The 22,088-nt window shown below is 43.0% G+C and overlaps 1 protein-coding gene across 1 annotated transcript in view; it reads left to right on the top strand.

Moving 5' to 3' along the window:
• COL6A6 (collagen type VI alpha 6 chain) overlaps positions 1-22,088 on the top strand; it is a 106,691-nt gene that overhangs the window by 3,703 nt on the left and 80,900 nt on the right. Inside the window, exons 4-10 of the mRNA XM_037061310.1 lie at positions 740-1,360; positions 2,477-3,037; positions 3,874-4,431; positions 7,406-7,981; positions 9,901-10,470; positions 18,131-18,474; positions 18,558-18,636. Of these exons, the coding sequence (XP_036917205.1) occupies positions 740-1,360; positions 2,477-3,037; positions 3,874-4,431; positions 7,406-7,981; positions 9,901-10,470; positions 18,131-18,474; positions 18,558-18,636 (3,309 nt within the window). The remainder of the gene's footprint in view (positions 1-739; positions 1,361-2,476; positions 3,038-3,873; positions 4,432-7,405; positions 7,982-9,900; positions 10,471-18,130; positions 18,475-18,557; positions 18,637-22,088) is intronic.

Raw genomic sequence — 22,088 nt, 5'->3', positions numbered from 1 at the left:
ACTTCATCCCCACGCTGCCTCCCTTCCTGCCTCTCTGTTCTGAGAGAACTGCTCGACCTCCATCCTGCTGTCTGGGGACTTCAAACTATCCTGTTAATTAACACAGGACAAGGGTTTATGGACATCATTCAAGTGAGGGACAGGGGAGAGCCGGTCAATACCAATTTGTTCAAAGTGTACAAGTAACATAGGAAACTCCCATTCTGGTTAAATTGAATGACATGATATATAAAATGATCTATTGTTAATAGAAAATGCTTTCCTTGTGGTAATCTCTGAAACTATAGATCCTATTACTAGTATCTTTCCCAAATAAATTAATGGAAAAGGTACAATTGGTATCCCAATACCATCTCTTAGGAATATTTGGATTATGCTGATTTTAACAGCACTGATATTTAATGACTTTAATATGATAGTAGTAGCTGCTGTTCATTGAATGACTCTTATACGCCAGGCCCCATACTATCTCATCTAACTCCCATAACAACCCTGTAAGGTAAATATCACTATTTTCTTCAATTTATAGAGGAGGACATGGAAGCTCAGAGCTTAGCTAAGATTCAGTATTTGCACCCAGGACCCTCTGATACCAGCATCAAAATCACTGTGTATATCTTCTTCTTTCTTTAAGAGCAAAACAAGCTCTGGTAGATGTTCTCCACATTTTGTAATGCTAAGCAGAGATGCCAAGCCTCCAGCTAATTTGTGCTCCTTCCTTCCTTCCTTGCCCACACAGTGTGCCAAGGCCCTTCAGTGGCTGACGTTGTCTTCCTGTTGGATATGTCTGTCAACGGGAGCCAGGAGAACTTAGACTATCTTAAGATATTCCTCAATGAAAGTGTATCTGCTCTTGACATAAAGGAAAACTGCATGAGGGTTGGCCTCATGACCTACAGCAATGAGACACAGGTGATAAATCCACTGAGCAGGGGCATAAATAAGTCAGAGGTTCTCCAGTCTATCCAGAGCCTCTTTCTTCAGGATGGGAAGGCCTACACCGGGGCCGCCCTCAGAAAGATAAGGGAGGAAGTGTTCAGTGCACACAATGGCAGTCGGAGGAATCAGGGAGTGCCCCAGATTGCTGTGCTGGTGACCCACCAGCCATCAGAAGACAACGTGACCAAGGAGGCTGTCAACCTCCGGCGCCAGGGTGTGGCCGTCTTCACCCTGGGCATAGAGGGGGCCAGAGAGAGCCAGCTGGAGAAGATTGCGTCACACCCCGCCGAGGTGTATGTCTCCAAACTGAAGACCTTCTCTGATCTGGCTGCTCACAACCAGACATTTCTGAAGAAGCTGCGGAACCAGATAACACACACAGTCTCTGTGTTTTCTGAACAAACCGAGACCCTCAAATCAGGTACAGTGTTTTGCTGAGAGAAGTACTATTCAATCCTTTTTCTTTTGTCTTGTCTTATATATTCTGTCAACAAAAGCAATTGATGGCCTATAAGATGGGGAGTGAGAATAAGTTCCTATGTTTTTTACTTGAGCTTGATCACATGACATGTAAGCGGTGGTGGGGGGAGGAATAAAAGCTATTGTGGTGTTGGAATGGGATTTCTCTTTTTACCTCCTCTTTGAGCAGCTTTGATTGGATTCTTTGCTACTTACAAAACACCCCAGAAAATTCCATCCTTTGCTATTTTTCTCCCTTCACTCTTCCCTTCTCCTTTGCCTCTCATGTTCCCCTGCTCTTTCTTTTGTTTCTTTTTTTGTACCTTTTCTCTCTTTTCTCGTCTCCCCTCATTCTCAAATTCCAATTTAGAGAATGAACAGGAGGTATGATTTGGGTTAAGGACATTGCAAGTAATTTGTTGTGAAGTACTGTTCTAGTTTCTGTGAGTTTAGAGAGACAGATAATGTATTTTATATACTTCATATATACACATGTATGCTCTGTAAATATTTTGTGTATGTATATATACACACACAAGTATATTCTTCAACAAATATTTATAGTATGTTCACTATAAAAGTGCCATTGTCTGCACATACAAAGCCACTTGCAATAACCCCTAGTTTTGTTCACTGACCAGGAGTGAATGAGGAATAAGTAACTGGTTCAGGATTTCAAGAAAGAGAGCTCATGTGACCACAATGTTCAGTTAAAGACTTTCACCATCTCACAGCGCACTGCTTGCCTTTTTTGTGAAGCAGTTACTCACTAATGAGAGGAGCGACTTGTGAAAAGTCACCTTCAAATTTTCATTCTAATCTTTTACTATGTCCCAGTTCACCTTAATTCATGGCAAAGAATTATCAAAATAGTCTTAACCCGTCAAAGGAAATTCTTTTCGCCCAACCAATGCTACGACTCCCCTAGCAGAGCATGTGTTTTACTGTTAGAAGCTCTTTCCCTTATTTTTTTTTTTTTTTGTCGGAAGAGGCTCGTATTTATTGTTCTTACCGTCTGCCCCCATTTCTTCTTCACACTTGTCCCAGTGCCACACTGAACTTCTTGGTTTCCTTTCAGGTTGTGTGGACACTGAACAAGCAGACATCTATCTGCTCATTGATGGGTCCTGGAACATCCAGGCCACAGACTTCCAAGAAATGAAGATGTTCCTCTCAGAAGTTGTAAAGATGTTCAACATCGCTCCCCAGAACGTGCGGGTTGGGGCTGTTCAGTACGCTGACAGCTGGGATTTGGAATTTGAGATCAATAAATACTCTAACAAGCACGATTTGGGAAAGGCCATTGATAACATCAGGCAGATGGGTGGGGGGACGCACACAGGCGCAGCCCTGAATTTCACCCTGGGGCTGTTGCAAAAAGCAAAGCAGCAGCGAGGAAACCAAGTGCCCTGCCATCTTGTCGTCCTGACAAACGGCATGTCAGAGGATAGCATCCTGGAGCCTGCAAACAGGCTGAGAGAGGAGCTCGTCCACGTTCATGCCATCGGGGTCAAGGAGGCCAACCAAGCACAGCTGCTAGAGATCGCGGGCGAGGAGAAGAGGGTGTACTACGTGCATGACTTTGACGCTTTGAAAGACATAAGAAACCAAGTTGTTCAAGAAATTTGTGCTGAAGAAGGTAGGAGAATGGTAGCTTTACCTGTGGACTGCAGCTCCCAGGTTGCCTTCCTGTAATACTTGGCATTGCAGGTTTGGAGAGACAAATTCCCAGGTCGAGATTTGTTGACGTGTGTAGCTGTGTTTGTTTTCAGAAGAAAGCTGAGGGCCCATCAGAGTGTTGTTCTAATTTGTACCTGAGGCAAAAAGACACTTGGTGCCATTTGCCTTTTTAAGTATTAAACAGCTTCTTCCTACAAATCCCTACTAGCACAGACATTTGCTTAGGTACTGCGTGTGTAAATGATTAAATGATTTCTTATTTTAAGGAGTACTTCGGGTTTATTTAAATTGATTTTTAACAAAACTTTTATGAATTCTTGTAGAGCTGTAGCAATAGTTTTAAACCTGGGGCTGGCGGGATTTTGTCCCCTGAGGGGACATTTGGCAATGTCTAGAGACATTTCTTGTTGTCATAAGTAAGCGAATGCCATTGGCATCTAAGGGGTAAAGGTCAGGGATACTGCTAAACATTCCACAGTATCCTACAATGCCAATGCCCTCCATGATGAAAATAATCCATCCCAAAATGTCATAGGGAAATGACATTTCCACTGATGACATAATCCATCCCAAAATGTCATTATTCAGGGTTTGAGGTTGACAAACCCTGAATAATACTCTAAAGCAAATTACTAAATAACAAACAGAATAGTTTCACTTTCACTGCCTCCAGTGCTTTATTTATTTGCTACCAACATTACCAATCCTTATCTTCAATATAGAATTGTTGGGGTTTGGATTTTCCTGTTCAAATTTTTTTTTACATGAGTAAACGTTTCACTTTCTTCCACGCAGCCTGCAAAGAGATGAAAGCTGACATCATGTTTCTGGTGGACAGTTCCGGCAGTATAGGAGATGAAAATTTTGGCAAAATGAAAACCTTCATGAAAAACCTGGTGAGCAAATCTCAGATTGGGGCAGATCGTGTGCAAATCGGCGTAGTCCAGTTCAGTGACGTCAATAAGGAGGAGTTTCAGCTCAACAAATACATGTCCCAGAGTGAAATTTCAGATGCCATAGACCGAATGGAACAGAGGAGACAAACCACGATGACGGGCAGTGCCCTGGCCTTTGTGTCTCAGTACTTCAGTCCCGCCAAGGGGGCCCGGCCCAACGTCAGGAAGTTTCTCATCCTCATCACTGACGGCGAAGCTCATGACATAGTCAAGGACCCAGCGGAAGCACTTCGGCAAGATGGCATCATTATCTACTCTGTGGGCGTGTTTGGCTCCAATGTCACCCAGCTGGAGGAGATCAGCGGAAGGCGGGAGATGGTTTTTTATATTGAGAATTTTGACATTCTGCAGAGCATTGAAGACAATCTCATTTTTGGAATATGCAGCCCCCGGGAAGGTAGGCCTGGATTTGTTCACTAGTGGGGCTGTGCAGGTTCTGTATGTCCCTGTGAGTCATTATTTCTTGAGTTAAGTAGACTACTTTTTGAACACTGGAAACTTTTTGTTTGATTGGAACGCTTGTCCTAGGGGCTTTTGAAAGCCATAGGAAATGTGGTTTTCCTCAACAGAGCTGTTGAAGTAGAGTCCCTAGGGAGCAATTTTGATCCACTGAGATTCTTTCCCATTTGTAGGTGAAGAGCCCTAGGGTGATGGGGGCCTCCATTGAAGAGCAGTTGGTATCACAGTGGGTCAAGTTTCCTAGAGGCTGAAGCTGAGTCAGGGATTCTCATGGGAGTGGTTTATTGAGGATGCGTTTTTGGAAGGCAAGTAAGGAAAGCAGGACAGGGCATGAGTAAACTTAGCCAGAAGGTGGTCTTTGTGGAATCGAGCTTCAGCTGGACCACGTGGGAAACTCTAGAGCATGAATTACAGCACAGATTCTGTTCCACCGCGAGATGAAAGGCCCAGGCTGAGTCCTTGGGCAGTGTGTGGGCGGCCCAGGCAGGCCATAGAGGGGCGTGACCTGTTGGCAAGGTGGCTGCTCTTTGACCTGATATCTACTATATACTTTGAGATTTCTTAAACCCTATAAAGGGGGGCTGTAGTAGGGGAACTGGAGCATGGGGTGCTTCCAAGGAAGTAAACAGTGGAGTCCCTGCCCTCCTCTCCAGCAACTTCAGAGAGGAGTGAAAGTGATAAAACACAAGTTCCATAAACATAAGGGATTTATTCACACTGTGACTCCTGGGCTGGAAGACAGAAGCATTCTGGAAAAATCTCTGTGGAGGAGATGGTCTCAGTGGAGTTTTGAGGGAAAGGGAGAAACACTGTTCCATTCAAATACCAGTTCTGTTCAATGCCCACCGGGAGGTTGATCGTGGTCTGTGTTTTGTGGTAGAAGGAATACACCTGGAGTGTTTGTCCTGGTAATTTCACTGGGATCAAATACATATTCTTTGAAGGGTGCTTACCCCCAAGCAATCTGCCCCCAGTCCTCCGGGTGATCCAAACAGAATCCCCAGGGCAGCTGAAGGCCAGAAGGACATAGTTTTTTTTCTTTTGTGGAACCAGCCTATAAAGAAAAACCTCGATTTTTCCCCCTGTATAGGAAAAACCCCAGTTCTTCCCTACTGTGTTTCTTTCCTGTTGTCCTCTTTACTGTTCACTTGATGCACTTCACTTCTGACACTTGTGGTCACCAGATGGGTAGAGGGTTTTTTTCCCCATACCAACAAGCAATTTTCAGATATCAGGGTGTCCAAGACTTCAACTCAACTCACACACCATCTAGCTAGAGACAGCATCAGACCCCACAGACCGAGGGCCCAGTTCCATAAGACTGCACCCGGCCCTGTTTCAGACACCCGTCACAAGCCCAGGTCATCACCCAGGCTTCAGACCAACCTGCTATAGATGGGAGGCTCAATGACCCCCTCCTTGGGTTCACAGAACTCAGGAAAATGGTTACATATCGGTTATAGGATAGGATAAAGGACACAGATGAACATCTAGATGGAAGAAATGCGCAGGGCAGGTTATGAGGGCAGGGATGCAGAGCTATCGTGTGCGTGCACCACATCCCATGCCCTCTCCGAGCACCCCTCTCTCCCAGCACCTTCCTGGGGTCACCAAACCCCAAAGCTCTCTGAACCCCAGAGAGGATCTGTCATTAACTCCATTTTCAGCCCTACTCCATTCTCAGCCCTTCTTCCTTCTCAAGAAAGTGGGGGCTGGGGCTGCACATTCCAAGCCTGGTCTTTCTGGGGACCAGCCCTCATCCAGGAGCCATTCCTTCCAGCAGACAACAGGAAGGAAACACACGCAGCAGGGTCCCATCCAGAGTCATGGCATTAAAACAAAAGGCACTTCTATCACCTAGGAAATTACAGGCCTTTCAGGAGCTCTGTGTCAGCAACTGCAGAGACCAGTACATATTTTCTGTCATCTTACTCAGCCTTTCTTCAAGTCAGGGGGTTGAGGGAAAATATATTGGCCCTTGGATTTTCAACAGCCCTACCACACAGCAAGCAAGTGGCTGGCCAGTGAAGGACAAGTGGTGAACCTCTGGTGGAGAGGTGGGCACATACTTCCTCATGGTTCCATTTCTCCTGAGTGGATGGGCTAGCATTTGGAACAGACCTTGGGGAGGCCTGCAGAGACACAGTGCTACACGAGGACTAAATCACCAAACACCAGACAACTCCACTTCTCCAGAACGTGAAAGTTGGCGTTTAGACCTCTGCACTTGCAGACAGAACACACGACATACACGTGGATAAGTATTAATTGGGTCTTTTCTGTTTTACTTCCCCATGGCTTGACCCAAAAAAACAAAAGGTTAATGGGAGTGTCATGCTAGGACACCTTAGTTGGTCCAAGTGCAAAACGGGGTTATTTCTATGAGGAGGCCCAATAATGAAAATAGATAATGTTTCCAGAATGTCAAACAGGGAGAAAATGTAACCTTGAAAAGTAAGCCATCATATAACCATGAAAAAAATATATACAGTGTTGCCAAATTCATTTTTCACGTGGTCATTTTCCCAAGGTTTATCTTAAAAATAAAATCTCATGAACCCTGTGGTTTAAACAGACAACTCTGTGTAAATGAAAGCACATGTTGAAGGAAATGTTTATACAGGAAAATTTCCAGAGTATTGTGATTTTTTCTTTCAGTCCAAAAGCATGTTCTCCCTCCCACCCCAACAGAAGGCTTCACTTTACATCAGAGTGGTCCTAAAAACACACCCGAGTATTACTACATACAGGAAACACAAATACATGTGTATTGTGTATGTTATCTAAGGCGTGGACATTCTAATATACAGTTTGATGCCAAGGAGAGGAGACACAATTGAAAAGCAGGCGGGGGCAGGTGAGTCTCCCGTGATGACCAACGCTAATCTCATGGTTTGCCTTTCTCCTCTCAGATTGCAAGCGATACGAAGTTTTAGACGTCGTATTTGTGATTGATAGCTCTGGTAGCATTGACAGGAATGAATATAATATCATGAAGGATTTCATGATAGACTTGGTGAAAAAAGCTAACGTTGGCAAGAACCAGGTGCGGTTTGGGGCTATGAAGTACGCTAATGACCCGGAAGTGCTGTTTTACCTGGATAACCTCGACACAAAATCGAAGGTGATTTCGGTGCTCCAGAAGGACCAGCCCATGGGGGGCAACACCTACACTGCCAAGGCTCTGGACTTCTCAGACCACATGTTCACCGAAGCCCGGGGCAGCCGCCTGCACCAAGGGGTCCCCCAAGTCCTCATCGTGATCACCGATGGGGAATCCGATGATGCAGGGAAGCTCAATGCCACAGCCCACGCCTTGCGAGACAAAGGCATTCTCGTTCTGGCCGTGGGGATCGCTGGTGCTAACCCCGTGGAGCTGCTAGCCATGGCTGGGTCGAGTGACAAGTACTTCTTCGTGGAGACTTTTGGAGGCCTGAAGGGGATATTTTCAGATGTGTCAGCCAGTGTGTGTAACTCTTCACAAGTAGGTAAGGTTTGTCAATTAGATTTTTCTTAATTGTCAGCAGAGGTCCCAATGAGGGAGAAAGCAATGCCCCTCAGGAGCAAGCTCTCCAAATGGGAGAAGCAGCGCCAGCTGTTTGGTAGGACAGCGCATGCGCCCTGCTCCTCGAAGAGGCGTGCTTTACCCTGTTCCCCAAGGAGGAGTGGATTCTACAACATTCCTACTCACTTCTGCCTACACTCTCCTAACAATGGGGGAGTCATTGTTCTTTGAGTTAGCTTTGTATATTGAGGCATGAATTTGTTTCCATGTCATCTTCATCCATTAGTTTTTCTTCCTGCTCTTCACCCAAGAAATCGAATTCCATCTTGTCCTAATAATCAGTGATCATTTCCTGAAGTCTTCTCTCCTCCAGGCTGTAAGTCTCCAGTTCCTTCACCTATTTCAGTTATGACACAAGCTTCTGTTAAGACACAGGGCCCAATAACAAACTTTCTGTTCCAACCCCAGATGTTTCCAGGGCAGAGTAAAGTAGGACTTCCTTTGCCCTGGATGCTGTGTTTCTGTTCCAGCATCTGAAGATTGTGTTGCCACATGTATGTATGTGTGTATGCACGTATGTATTCATTCATTGTCATTTCACACCATTTCAAAGGGAGATCGTGATGTATTAGAATTCCTCACATTTATTAAAAGTATTATACCAAAAATACTGAGTATTTTTATTAGATGAATTGCTATTAGGATTCCACCATTTTGGTACAATTCTTTTTAAAAAATTAACTTTTCTGGTTTTCATATGCATGACCTCCCAAGAATGCAGCTACTATCTCTCTCTTACATGAAACTAATGATCTTTGTGGGTCTTGCTGAAGACTGGGACAGATCTCCTGCCTTCTGGCAGCCAATGCCTGAAATTTGATTTGTCCTTTTCAAGTTCACTGTAGAAGTTGGTACTGTATATTTTAGTGAGAAGTATTCCCTTGGGCAGGGAATACTCCCTTATTTCCTTTACTTGAATCTGAAACAAAGAAATTTAGTAAGTTAACCAATTCCTGAAGAACCTAGCTATCATATTTCTTTTTATCTCTCTCCTGCATGTCTCAGCCATGGGACTCCCAGACACCTTTACTTTTTCATGAGGCTGATATGAGATGTAAGTGAGCTAGGTCAGTGGTGAGGGCTCTGGAGGCTTCAGGGAAATGTTAATGCTTACCAGAAGGCTGAAGAAGACCCATGCCAAGTGTAGCTCATTCACTGGCCATGGTCTGTCATCGTCTTTCTGTTTCATATTTTCTGTGTCAACACCAAGGAAGCATCTCTAAAGTATCCTGCATTGTTTGTTCAAAAACATTATTCTCAAGTGGCTATTTTTATTGATATGCACCTGAAAGGAAGCTGATAAAGTGGAAAATGAGATATAGGTCAGGAGGCATGATTTTAAAACTTCAATTTGTCTTGATAAACAAGAAAGTACTTATTGGCTCCACCGGCCAGGGAGGCCAGGCCAGTTCTCCAGACCATCTGTGTCTTGGTCTGAATCTCTAAGTGGGTGTGAGCTATTTTGTTTTTCTTTGCTATGCCGCGGCTCTCACTGGGTTTTCCAGGAGGCTAGATTGCAGGTAAGGGCAAGTTTTCTGTAGCATGCTCCCCCCTCTAATTCCCCAGCACCTTGGGAAAGAAAAATGGTGGAATAAGGCCGAATGGAAAAGCTAAGAGCAGCACAGAGAGACGGGCGAGCTCTTCTTGCCTGGTGCCACCTTTATGAACTGATTGCTTTTATTTCTTTTCCAATTAATGTGACCACAGGGTGGCATAAGATAAGAAATCGCCTTCAGAAATACCGTTTCTATATAACTACACACATTTCATTTACTCTGGTTGGGTGAAATAAAGAACAACAATCTAATCTCTTTTTGTTGTTCCCTTTCCTTGTCCTTACAGATTGTGAAATTGAAAAAGTAGATCTCGTTTTCCTCCTGGATGGCTCCACTAGCATCGGTGAGGAAGACTTCAAGAAGATGAAGGCGTTCTTGGTGTCCCTCATTCAAGACTTTGACGTCAGCATCAACAGAGTACACATAGGAGCCGCCCAGTTTAGCCATGACTATCGTCCAGAGTTCCTACTGGGGAGGTTCACAGGCAAAAAGGAGATATCATTTCAGATTGAAAAGATCAAGCAGATTTCTGGAAACACGCACATCGGTGCTGCACTCCAGAAGGTGGGGCATTACTTCCAGCCGCACATGGGCAGCCGGATAAACACAGGTACCCCACAGGTGCTGCTGGTCCTCACAGATGGCCAGTCCCAAGACGAGGTGGCTCAGGCCGCCGAAGACCTGAGACACAAAGGCATCGACATCTACACTGTGGGCATCGGAAAGGTGGATGACCAGCAGCTTATTCAGATCACCGGGACGGCGAGTAAAAAACTTACAGTTCATAACTTCGATGAACTGCGTAAGGTCAAAAAGAGGATAGTTCGCAACATCTGTACCTCCAGCGGTGAGAGCAGTAAGTATTCCAGTGTGTCCCTCATGTTCTCTCCTCCCCTGTCTTCATTCACCGTGTCCTCAAGCTCTGTTTGCAGCTGGTGGGAGACTTCAGACGGGTGCCTCTGGATTTCAAGTTGAACTTTTCACAGTTACCAAGTGGGTTTTTTTTGTTTTTTTGAGACTTGTGAAAGTCTCAAAGGATTGAGAAACAGGGCTTCCGAGAGACTTGTCTTTTTTTTCTCCTCTGCTGGGAGATCACGTCCCCTTTGTGGATGGAAATCTTTCCATTTCTGAAGGTGTGAGGAAAAAGCCTTTGTTTACAATCTGGTTGGTTTCAGAGGCTGAAGAACATATACCAAAGAAAGAAACTATCTGATGGATTTCGGCTGCCTGGCAATGGGGCTTGAGTGCTGTGCTAAAGGAGGCAGGGGATGAGTTTAGAGGTTTATATCTTTACTGTGAAACTTTACTGCAGAAGTTAGTAACTGTTTGAAAATCCACACATTGTGATTTTTCTTTTCCAACAGATGGGAAGAAAGGTTTTGAAAAAAAAATAACTTTTTCTGTTTTTATAAATGCACCCAGAATGTTGGCCATGATTCTGTGTAATTACCCATGGTACACACTCACCCTGGATTCTCACCAGGGAGAGAAAAGCTTATACAGTTGCTAAGAGGCAGCTCCAGAGACAGACATTCTGCTCCAAATCCATGCTCGATGGCCACTTTTTCTGGGACAGGTTTCTTATCTTCTGTAAGTTTAATTTTCAAATCTGTGTGATGTGAACAGTAGCAGCACCTAGTTCAAAAAATCATTGTGAAGCTTAAATGAGAAAATGCCCATTTCAACTTTACAAGGGAGGATCCCCAAACTCTCAGGAATTTATTTATAAAAATTGTGCATTTATTCTTACATGTTAAACTTCAGTCACCTCCAATGTATTCTCTCTTTTTTAAGTTTTTTTTACAGTCTTTTTTTCCCTCAAGTACAGTTTTCTATTACTCCCATCCCATCCCATCCCCCTGTGTTCTCCCCTCCCATTTCCACCCTTCTTAGTTGTTGTCCGTGTCCTTTATATTTGTTCCTCTAAATCCCACCTATTGAGATGTTTTTTCCACTGCTCAAAACAGTTTTGAGCTTGTTGATTTTGATGCCTTTTAGTGCTTCTGCCATTTTTTGTTTCCCTTCTTTTACAATGGTAAAATGTTTCCCTTTGGGGACTTTTTCATCTAGGGGAAACCAAAAATAGAAGTCGCTTGGAGTGATATTGGGTGAATAGGGAGGGTGCCGCACGGGGGTCATGCCATTTTTGGTCAAAAACTGTCGAACACTCAGTGCGGTGTGGGCAGGTGCTCATATAAATCATCCATCAGGAAATAGGCAAACACATTGAAAGAGTCTTCAAAAGAAATCCGCCGAAGACACATGCCGCCTCTCACAACAGTGCTGAGTGGTACGCCAATACAGACGGGTTCCTAGAACACTCACCTGGTGGGGGATGCCTGTACTATAAGGGATCCGCCCTCCAGAAGATAATTCCAGTTTGGGGGGTGGTTCCCCCTTCATACTTTGAATAAGCATGACGCCAGAGATATAATTACAAAGTACTCTATTTTTGTCTACCACTGACCCATTAAGTTTATTTATGGGGGCCAGCTCTTCTCTGGCCCCCACTTACTTTCAGGAGATAAGTGAATCTCTTCTTGCTGGTTAATGTGTCCCTCCCATTATAACTGTTGTAACTCTAAACTTCATTCAAGGTCACTCTGCTCTCCCAACCTGCCACAGGCTGCTCCTCTGTCACAGAGATGAGGTCACATGTAATCGGTGTTTTACCTATTGTTCCCACCTACCCTCTTCTCCCAGACCCTGCCCTCTTCTTGCTCACCATGCTTTCTGGCCTCCCTGGAATGGGCTGGGGAAAGGGAGAAGAGCTAGAGAGCAAAGGGGACGTTGGTGCTTGATGGCACTTGTCAGGAATTGGTTTTCTTTGATGATGTCCCATGTCTAAAGTTGGGTCCATCCCTGGGTACTTCTAAGATTTTCCCACCTGCCTACCATCACCTCCACCCGCACCAAAGCACGTTTCTCAGGGGATCTTTCCACCATAGTTTCCTCGAGGAACACAAGCATGCCTCAATTCCAGGTGTTCCCTTATGCCTTTCTCAGCCTCTGGTCTCCTGGTGATGCCTTCAGCTTCATTCTGCCCCTCCAGGAACAGCCTTCCTGGACAGGGAATCAAGGAGCCCACAACAGCTTTTTCTTGCACATAACCACAGCAGCTCCGAGGGCAATAATAGCACCAATTTCCCTGATAAACCCTGGAAGTTGTGTGCCCCCACCCCCAGTGTGGCCACCTCTCCTTTGCAGAGAGAACAGCATGCCATCCTGTGTCTCATTTTTTAGAATGCCAAGGCTTGTATCATCTCCAAGTTATCTCTTAAAGCTCCTCTCTCTTGACTTAAAGAGGAAATTACCCCCTTTCCTTGAATATGTGTGTACGTGGTGGGAGAGCTCACTGCACATCAACAGCTCTCTCCAAACATGCTCTTCTGAACTTCAAGTCTTTTGTAAGACCCAATGTGTAGGCTAAAGCTTAAGAGTCCCATAATTGACCAGGGATGATTGTCTTTCTAAATCCTGCTTCATGATCTCCTCATCCTTTGGAATGTGTCTGGTGATCTCAGCCAAACCTAGCACATTAACTTCCAGTTTCACATGCAGTACCCATTTGCAATTATTAGGGGGTAAAATTATCTTGCAGCCATCTACTTAGTCTCTACTTGGGAGACTAACAGAAAACCAGGTGGAAAGTCAAAGCCAGGGGACTATGCTCCAAGTGGTGAGTGAGTGAGCTTTAAAGGAAACAGTCATGAGTGCAAAAATAAATAAATAAATAAATAAGTGCATAAGGAAAGTACTCCGAGATAAACTTGAAGTCATTACTGCAGCAAGCAAGAATTCGAGGCCTTTGTAGCCAAGCTGTGGGCTGAGGACTGATGAGGCTGGAATGAACACTGATAAAGCTTCAAAGGCATGTGAAATATATTAGAGGATGCCTGTTCTTCTTAAACTGTAAGCTCTGAACTCAAGGAAATCAGATGGTAACTTGGTGTGGCTCAAAGCGAACCAGACTCACAGCCTGGATATCTAGCTAGCTTTGCTTCTTACTAAAATATGCATAGTTTTGGAGATGTCACTATCCCTTTTTAGTTTTTCTCACGATGGAGAAAAGGAGGGAAGTGACTAAGGATCAATATTTCTTGAGCATCTATGAAGGGTCAGGCATGGTGCTTTAAGCATTTTAAGAGCATTATCTCATTAGTCTCTCCAAACCTTATATGGTTTATATTTTTATTTCCAATTAATTATAAATGAGGAAAAATGGAATATTGCCAACTTGACCCAGAACACACAGGAAGTAACAGACTAAGCCAATTTTGAAAGCTAGGTCTGTCTGACTCCAATCCAGTTTTTTGTTGTTAAATACACTGCCTGTTTTCTTGATGTGGTTGTTGTCTGGAGTGGCTGATGCCAGTGTTCTGAAGAAGTAGTGTTTCAGTGTTCTGCTTAACCAGTTTGTATCTGGAACTTAAGACATCATGGGTTTCTACCTTGCCATTGTTTCCACGAGCTGCTGCTCCCTGAGGAAGCCACCCACCATTAAGGTGTCACTTCCAAGCTCACAATCTAGTAGCAGAACTAGGAACCTACCGGACTTATCATCACCGACTACCCAGAAAGTGGTAAAGTGAGGTGGTTTGGCATATGGACTCTCGACAAGCCTCCACACTTGGAATTCAGATCTAGTAATACCTGTGAGGCAGTAGTAATAACAATGGCGGGCAAGCTGTTCTGTCATAGCCGCCTCCTCAGCAGGAGAGTTCCTACTTAGTCTGTGTTGCATAAGGATACGTGAGATCATGAACAGAAAGTGTGTGGCAAGTGTTTAATGAGCATTAGTAGCTATCAAAGAATTTGCAGAAGGCATACTGAAGTGATCTTATAAATGCAAAATACATGGAGTGATGAGGTTAGTTCACAGGGCAATTGACCAAGAGTTCCTTGGTTTAGGAACTTTAATATTTTAGCAACATTTTAGAGCCATATTCAAATGTAATGTCTTAAGATACAACAAACTTCCCATGCAACTAAACTCCAAAGTCTGGGGGTTTTTAACCTTCATTCATGCCTATGTTCCTGACTTTTCTTTGAGCCTGGCTGTTCCAACTACCTAGAGCAGGCAGTTCTCAGTTAAAGTCCTAGTTTTTTGGGGGGTAGGGAGGGGGGTGTGGGCATGGAGACATAATTAAATAGCCAAAGAATCAAGACTACCTTATGTCAGTTTGATCTCCAAAGTGTATAAAGAACTCACATGACTCCACTCCAGGAAGACAAACAATCCAATTAAAAAAATGGATAAAGGACCTGAGGAGGACATACCAAGGGCCCAGAGATATGTGAAAAGATGCTCAACATCACTAGCCATCAGAGAGATGCAAATTAAAACCCCAATGAGATGCCACTTCACACTGATCAGAATGGCGATGATTAACAAATCAACAAACGAGTGTTAGAGAGGATGTGGAGAAAAGGGAACCCTAGTGCACTGTTGGTGGGAGTGCTGACAGGTGCAGCCACTGTGGAAAATAGAATGGAATTTCCTCAGAAAACTAAAATTGGAACTGCCTTTTGACCCAGTAATTCCACTGCTGGGATTATACTCTAAGAATCCTGAAACACTAATTCAAAAGAACCTATGCACCCCAATGTTCATAGCAGCACAATTTATAATAGCCTGCACCCCAATGTTCATAGCAGCACAATTTATAATAGCCAAGTGCTGGAAGCCACCTCAGTGCCCATCAGTAAATGAGAGGATCAAAGAACTGTAGTACATTTACACAATGGAATACTACACAGCAGAAAGAAAGAAGGAGGTCCTACCCTTTGCAACAGCATGGATGGAAGTAGAGAACATTATGCTAAGTGAAGTGAGCCAGGCAGTGAAATACAAATGCCATATGATCTCACCTATAAGTGGAACCTAATCAATAAAACAAGCAAGCAGAACATTAAAATAAAAAACAAACTGACAGTAACCAGAAGGGTTACTGGGAGTGGGGAGGGGGTTACATGGGGAGAAAGGGGAAGGGTCATCAAGAAACATGTATAAAGGACCCATGGGCAAAGCCTAAGGGGGGAAGGATTGAGGGGGGTGGGGTGGCAGGGAAAAGTGGTGGTGGGAGAATTGAGGCAGCTGTACTTGAACAACAAAAAAGTAAATCTGTCTTCTAATCGTATTAATATAGCCTACCCTTTTGACAATAAGCAAGTGCCATCATCAACTCCAATTAAGGACTTTCTTTATAAGTCAGTTAATTAAAATGAGCTTTTGGGTCTGGCAGTGAACCGTGAGACTGTAACTGTCATTCCAATCCATTCTTTTCTGTTCTTTTGTATTTTTATTTTGAAATATGTAATCTAATTTTCATAGGAAAGAAAATTAGTGCCCAGAGAAGTTAAGAGGACTTGCCAAGTTATTTAGCAACAGCAGAGTCGTGACTACCACATCACTAACATTGAACTTTGTGCCTTCCCACTCAAGGACCTCTCTCCTCCAGGCTTCCACATGCTGTTTGCAAAGACGAGTCAATTGCTTAGAACACTGGTTTTACTTCTCCTTTTTATCATCCTCTAGAGCCAGTTCTGTGGATTACCTTCCTGATTTCCCTTGCACTTGTGACTCCTATTCTCACGCCTGCTCTCCTCATTTAATCCTTCATGTCTTTTGGAAATCTAATTTTAGCCTGCAAGCTCAATTCCCAAATGATCCCTGCCTCTTATTAACTTTGAAGGCTCCTAATTCCAGAGCAGATGTCTCTGTAGTTTGCAAGGGCATTACGTGAGAGTTGTATGTTTAGTGCGGCCTCATTCGTCCAATCGTATTTCGCAGGCATGGCTGCTCACTCTGGACTTGCTCCCCAAATTCTATTCCTTGGATCACATTACTATGGAATTATTTGTCAACTGGAATTAGTTAAAGAAACACAAGGAACTAGAATTTGTCCTTTCAGTAATCCAGACAAAAAAAAAATTAAAATACTCAACATCTATAGGGGACCGCCTCCAAGATTACTCAGTGACACTTTGGCATTCCAGTCAATGTTTATTTTTTTGCAAGAGGTGGTTTTCCTGGAAGGCAAAACATTTTGGTTACTGGCTGGGGGTTAAAACAATGCTCATGTGAGAGGGAAATTTTCAGTCTCAAGATAGGAACGAAAGGAGCTAGATTCAAGAGGAATTTTGGAAAGGAGATGTTCTGATGCTTCCTCCTGACCTGTTTCTTTCTCTTTGCCTTACTGTCTGAATATTGGAGAAGAGATGTTTTCCAGTAAAGTTAGTACAGTAAAATAGGAAAATCTACCTTTCAGATTTTCTTGATAACATATTGATTCACTTCAAATGTCATGGTGGAAATTGATTATCGATTATTGCTTTTATTTTCCCTCATTGGACCCCTTTTTCATTAAAAACAAGGTAACCGAACCTTGTTTTTAAGAATTGAAACCGACATTTTCATTTCAAAGATTTGCATATGTTCCACTGGCCAGTGTGTCTGGAGGTAGCCAAGGCACCATTTGTCCACACAACAAGTATCTGGAAAATTGCTTTTCTAAACAAAGCAAATTAAAAATGCACACTCTTCACCTTTAACTTACTAAGTTAACTTACCTTTAACTTATGGTATTGAATTTATTGAAAAAAGTTTGAAGATTTTAGCCAAGCTACAAGTTCTTGAAAGAAGAGTGTATGTGATATGTCACAAGACTTGATTCTTCTCTAATTATCTTCCCTTTATGAGGCTCAGCTTAAAATATCAAGTCCCTAGTTTCTGCAGTGCTTAAGTGTCCCTGGAGTTAATAACTATAGGAGCAAAGCATTTTAAATGTAATACCCTCTTTGAGTAGTTCTTGAACTCCAGGAGGCATTGGCTTTGCCTTTGCAAGTGGCTGAGCACTGAAGGCAGCACTTCCTTTGACAGGGTAAGTAAGGGTAATTTGGTGCCAGGGTCTTCACCTGCAGGACTTAAACCAAGCAAGATCTCAAAGGATCGGTTGGAGCACTTGTTTCTTTTTGTACTTTTTCTTTTCTGAGTGGATTTTAGAGGACAGAAAGAGGAAACAGATGCCTTTTGGAAAGAGAAGTCATCAAAATCATTCCTATAGACAAGTTTTTTCTGACTTCTTTTCTAAATGACTTTATATAAATATTTTTATATTTCTCTTATAATACAGTATTTGTTAAATGACCTGAATTGATAAATAACATGATATGAATTTGCTTTTTTAAACTATTAACATTTCCACAATATACTTTAGATATTTAAATGACTGCATAGCTTTTCCTATAACCACAAGAAAAATTTTCAGGACCTTGTCATAGAATCATCTAGATTTTCTACCAGTGAAAAATAATACTATATACTTATACTTTTACAGGTTATGAGAGAGTGATTCTGAGCCTCTTCCATGACTCCCTCGTGTTTTTTTCTTATTTTCCAACTTTGTAACTGGAATAGAAATAAGAATTCCAAATCCCTTGATTCAGACATGGCATCTAAGTTGAACGTGTTGATTATTTGATCCAGTAACATATGCTTTTCCCTTGAACCCTAGATTGTTTCGTGGATGTCGTGGTAGGATTTGACATCTCAACTCAGCAGAAGGGGCAGACTTTGCTGGACGGTCAACCTTGGGTGGAAACCTACCTGCAAGACATCTTACTCGCCATCAGCTCCCTTAATGGGGTCAGCTGTGAGGTGGGCACAGAGACCCAGGTTAGCGTGGCTTTTCAAGTGACCAACGCCATGGAAAAATACTCACCCAAGTTCGAGATCTACAGTGAAAACATACTGAATAGCCTGAAGGATGTAACAGTTAATGGACCATCTGTTCTCAATGCACACTTCTTAACTTCCCTGTGGGATGCGTTTCAGAATAAGTCGGCTGCCCGAGGGAAGGTAAGTTGGTTTTATTCTATGTGTTGGTCTGTGGCTTCAGCGACCTCCTTTTCATTCACATTTCCTTTTGAATACTTTCCTAGGTGGTTCTCTTATTTTCAGATGGATTGGATGATGATGTTGAAACACTCGAACAAAAATCTGATGAGCTTAGAAAAGAAGGTATGGACGTGGGGGAGGAGTTGGGAAGGGATGTTTATTAACTTTTGATTCTCAGAACTCAACTCTGGCTCTCCAGTGTCCAGACACTCAATCCTGAATTTCCCAACCTTTCCACTTCATATGCACTTGACTGAGCAAATGAGTTCTCAGAACATGCTGGTGGCGTCTTTCTTCCTCAAACCCTATGAATATGAAACAGCACTGAATACAAAGTCCTATTCTTTCTTTTGTATTACTATGTTTATTCTTCCTAAGGTTTTCTGGAGAGTGTTCCTGCCTGACCTTGCCTCATATTGTCTAATATTACTACTTCTTCAGTATCAGCAGAATGGAACCATGTGTTTCTCTTTGACCAAAGAATGAGAGAGTGAGATTATTTTCTTCTAACACTCCTAAAGTTTTCAGAGCTGCAAGCATTCTTGTACAAATCCACTCATGTTTTGGGACTTTCTAATTAGTTCCTTTCTTTAGGCCACAGAGACGCCAACACCATGGTATTTATGAGTTTGTAAAGCTCTGGCGTGACTCTTTAGGCTTTAAAAACTGGTGCCCAATCTGGGTTGTTATTGTTCCTACTGACATTTATCGGTCAGTGAAAGAAAATGCACCCCAATATTCGGGTCTGACAAGGAAGAGAAACTATTGCCTATAAGTGGGTGCTGTGGGTGCCTCACCCAGTCTCCCCCTTCCAGCCGGGACCCATCAACCTCCAGCTGTGAGTGTCTGCTGCTAACGACTCCCACGTCCCCCTTCTCTGAGGAATTGCCCTTGGCCAATGGGAGCGCCCTCACCTGGAAGGTTACTCCCTGTCCCACCCCTGGGCAGCAGGTAGAATACAAAGGGTTGGATCTTTGCCTCTATATAGCAGCATATGGTGCATTTTGTGCTCTAAGCTCCTCATGGAATCAGGCTGACGCTAGGCTGCAGCTGAAACACTGTTTTGCTCAGCTCTCTCCCTCCCTGCCCTGTTTCCCTCACCCCTTTGTTCTGAGAGTGTTTCTCAATAACGTATGTGCAGCCAAATTGCTATCTCGGGCTCTGTTTCTAGAGAATCTGACCTAAGACATCTGCCTGCAAGGTTATTGATTAGAGACTGAGTGGATTTTGTCTTTGCTATTTGGTTCTCTCTCTCCAATCTTAAACAAATTGCAAAGTTCACTGAATTTGCAGCTGGAGAATGAGAGTTTTTATTTTGCCCTTTATTTCCTAAAGCTCCTTTCTCTGTAGTCTATCAAGTCTTGGCATTTCTTTCATGAGCTATAGTGGAAATTTTAATTAACAAGACCTTAGAGTGCTTAGTTTAAGTGGGTAGGTTTTTTTTTTAATCTCATCTCTTCTTTTGTGGGGAAAGGCATACCTCTTACAGATCACATCAGAGTTTTCTCCAGGAAGTTTTTCTTCGAACACCTAGATTTCTAAGACCAATCTTTATTATTCCAACTCCCAAGGAAAATTTAATAAATAGATTTCAACTTCAGAAACTAGATTTCTCATAGCTTCAGAAATTCAGAATGTTTGGGGAGAGGTACAGGAATGATAGCCATAATGTTCTTTGGAAAGAGGAGAACAAGCCACAGTGTCCTCGTTCTTTTGAACAAGGAGTATCTCTGGCTCTGGCTTCCCATATTTGAGCACACGTGATTTCAGGTGATGCTGGGACCTATGACTGATTGACCTTGGAGAGCTTCCCTAACTCTAGGCCCTGTAAACTGCTATATTTTACACACGTTAACTCTGCAATCACCATGAAACTGGAAGAGACCAGGAGAAAAAGATCCTCAATGGTGGATGTGGCTTTATAAATAATCCATGTGAATTGGGGTTTGAATTAGTCTCTTAATTTTTAAAGATCCCGCACTCTCAAATCTACTCAGTGGTTATGTATCTTACCAATTTTTGAAGTCTTTTCTTCCTTAGTATATTTTTAGGAATCGAAGACACTGTGTTTAAGATCATATGGTTCATTTACCAGGTGACTCTGAAAGGAATAGGATTGGAATCCCTATCCTGAAAAAAGCAGTTACAAACGATAGTTCTGTGAACATTTCCTGCAAATCAACAATTCCATGGTTCTCCTAACTCTTAAGCTTACTGGGAACTTATAAATAGATGTGAGATTCACCCCCCCCCACCCCCGCCCATTTATAAATAAATTCACTAGCGCGACTTCTCTTAATCATTTACTCCAATTGACGAACTCAGCATTCCCCATTGCCTCTCCCAGCCTTCCCCATCGTCCCTTTTCTTCTCATCTTACTTTTTGGGACAGTAACTAACTGTCCCTGTTTGCTTGAGCCAAGCAAGCCAGAGGCTATCAGTACAAAAACCAGGAAAGTCCATGCAAACCAGGACAGTTTGGTCATCCCATTCTCTGGTGTTTCTTCCCCTATTTCACCTCAGTGACCACTCTCTGTTACCCTCCCCTAGAACTTGAGCCTCCCCAATATGTCCCTGAAACTTTATTCTCTGCATTCTCCTCTTCATCTACCCCTCACTCCATTCAGAATCACATGTGAAGTTATGTCAGAAAGCATTCTTAGTTCTCAGTCAAGTCCTTGATCATTTCTTTATTCTAGTCCATTGGTTTCCATGTCCCATCCAAAGAATCCTTACCCATCCATCAGAAAAATGAGAAAACTTACGCCAGTGGGGTTGGGTTTTTATAAAGCTAAGTTTATTCAAATTTAGAACTGGTGTTTATGATTATGTCCTTAGAACATTTTTGTTATTACAATGTCCTTTGGGTCTAGGCTTTGGAATTGGATTCTCTGGGTGTAAACCTAAAAATACCATTTGAGCCAGTCATTTAACCTCCTCAATCCTCAGATTGATTGTCTGTAAAATAGAGCTATAATCATACATACCTATACAATTGTATTTGTATCAAATAAGATAATGTATGTAAAGCACTTAAGCAACTTCTAGGCATGTAGCAGCTGTTAATGAATGAGAGCACAGCTGTTACTATGGTTACCACCACCATAATGATCGCCAGCTTTATTACTATCATTTCATAATGTTCCTGCTTTGCAAAACACATCAGCCCTGCCAGTCCCCAAAAGTCTTTGACTGCTCCTGGTCTATACAATCCCAAAGCCTGCGAGCTGCAGCTCTTAATGCTTATGTGTCATTTGTTTCTAATTACCAAACAAGAGGTCTTTTACTGTCTTTTGCTACCTGCAATTTATTATCTGTTCCCTATGAGGTCATTTAGGTCTGTGCTCCTCCAACTTTAATGTGCCCACCAATCACCTAGGGGTTTTATTAAAACACAGATTCTGGTTCCGTAGGAGTGGCACGGGGCTTGAGATTCTGCATTTCCGATGCACTCCAAGGGGGTGCCAGCCTGTTGCTCCATGGACCCCCTCTGAGTGGCAAACATTCAGAATGCTTTCTCGATACATAAGTTCCCCTGTGCTCAAGCATGTTCTGTGGACCCTATAAACTCCCTA

The sequence above is a fragment of the Sturnira hondurensis genome, unplaced genomic scaffold, assembly GCF_014824575.4.
Source record: "Sturnira hondurensis isolate 20B ecotype Veracruz unplaced genomic scaffold, ASM1482457v3 Scaffold0013299, whole genome shotgun sequence".
Lineage (NCBI taxonomy): Eukaryota > Metazoa > Chordata > Mammalia > Chiroptera > Phyllostomidae > Sturnira > Sturnira hondurensis.
The sequence above is the reverse complement of the archived record's forward strand: the minus strand, read 5'-3'. Positions and strand labels throughout refer to the sequence as shown.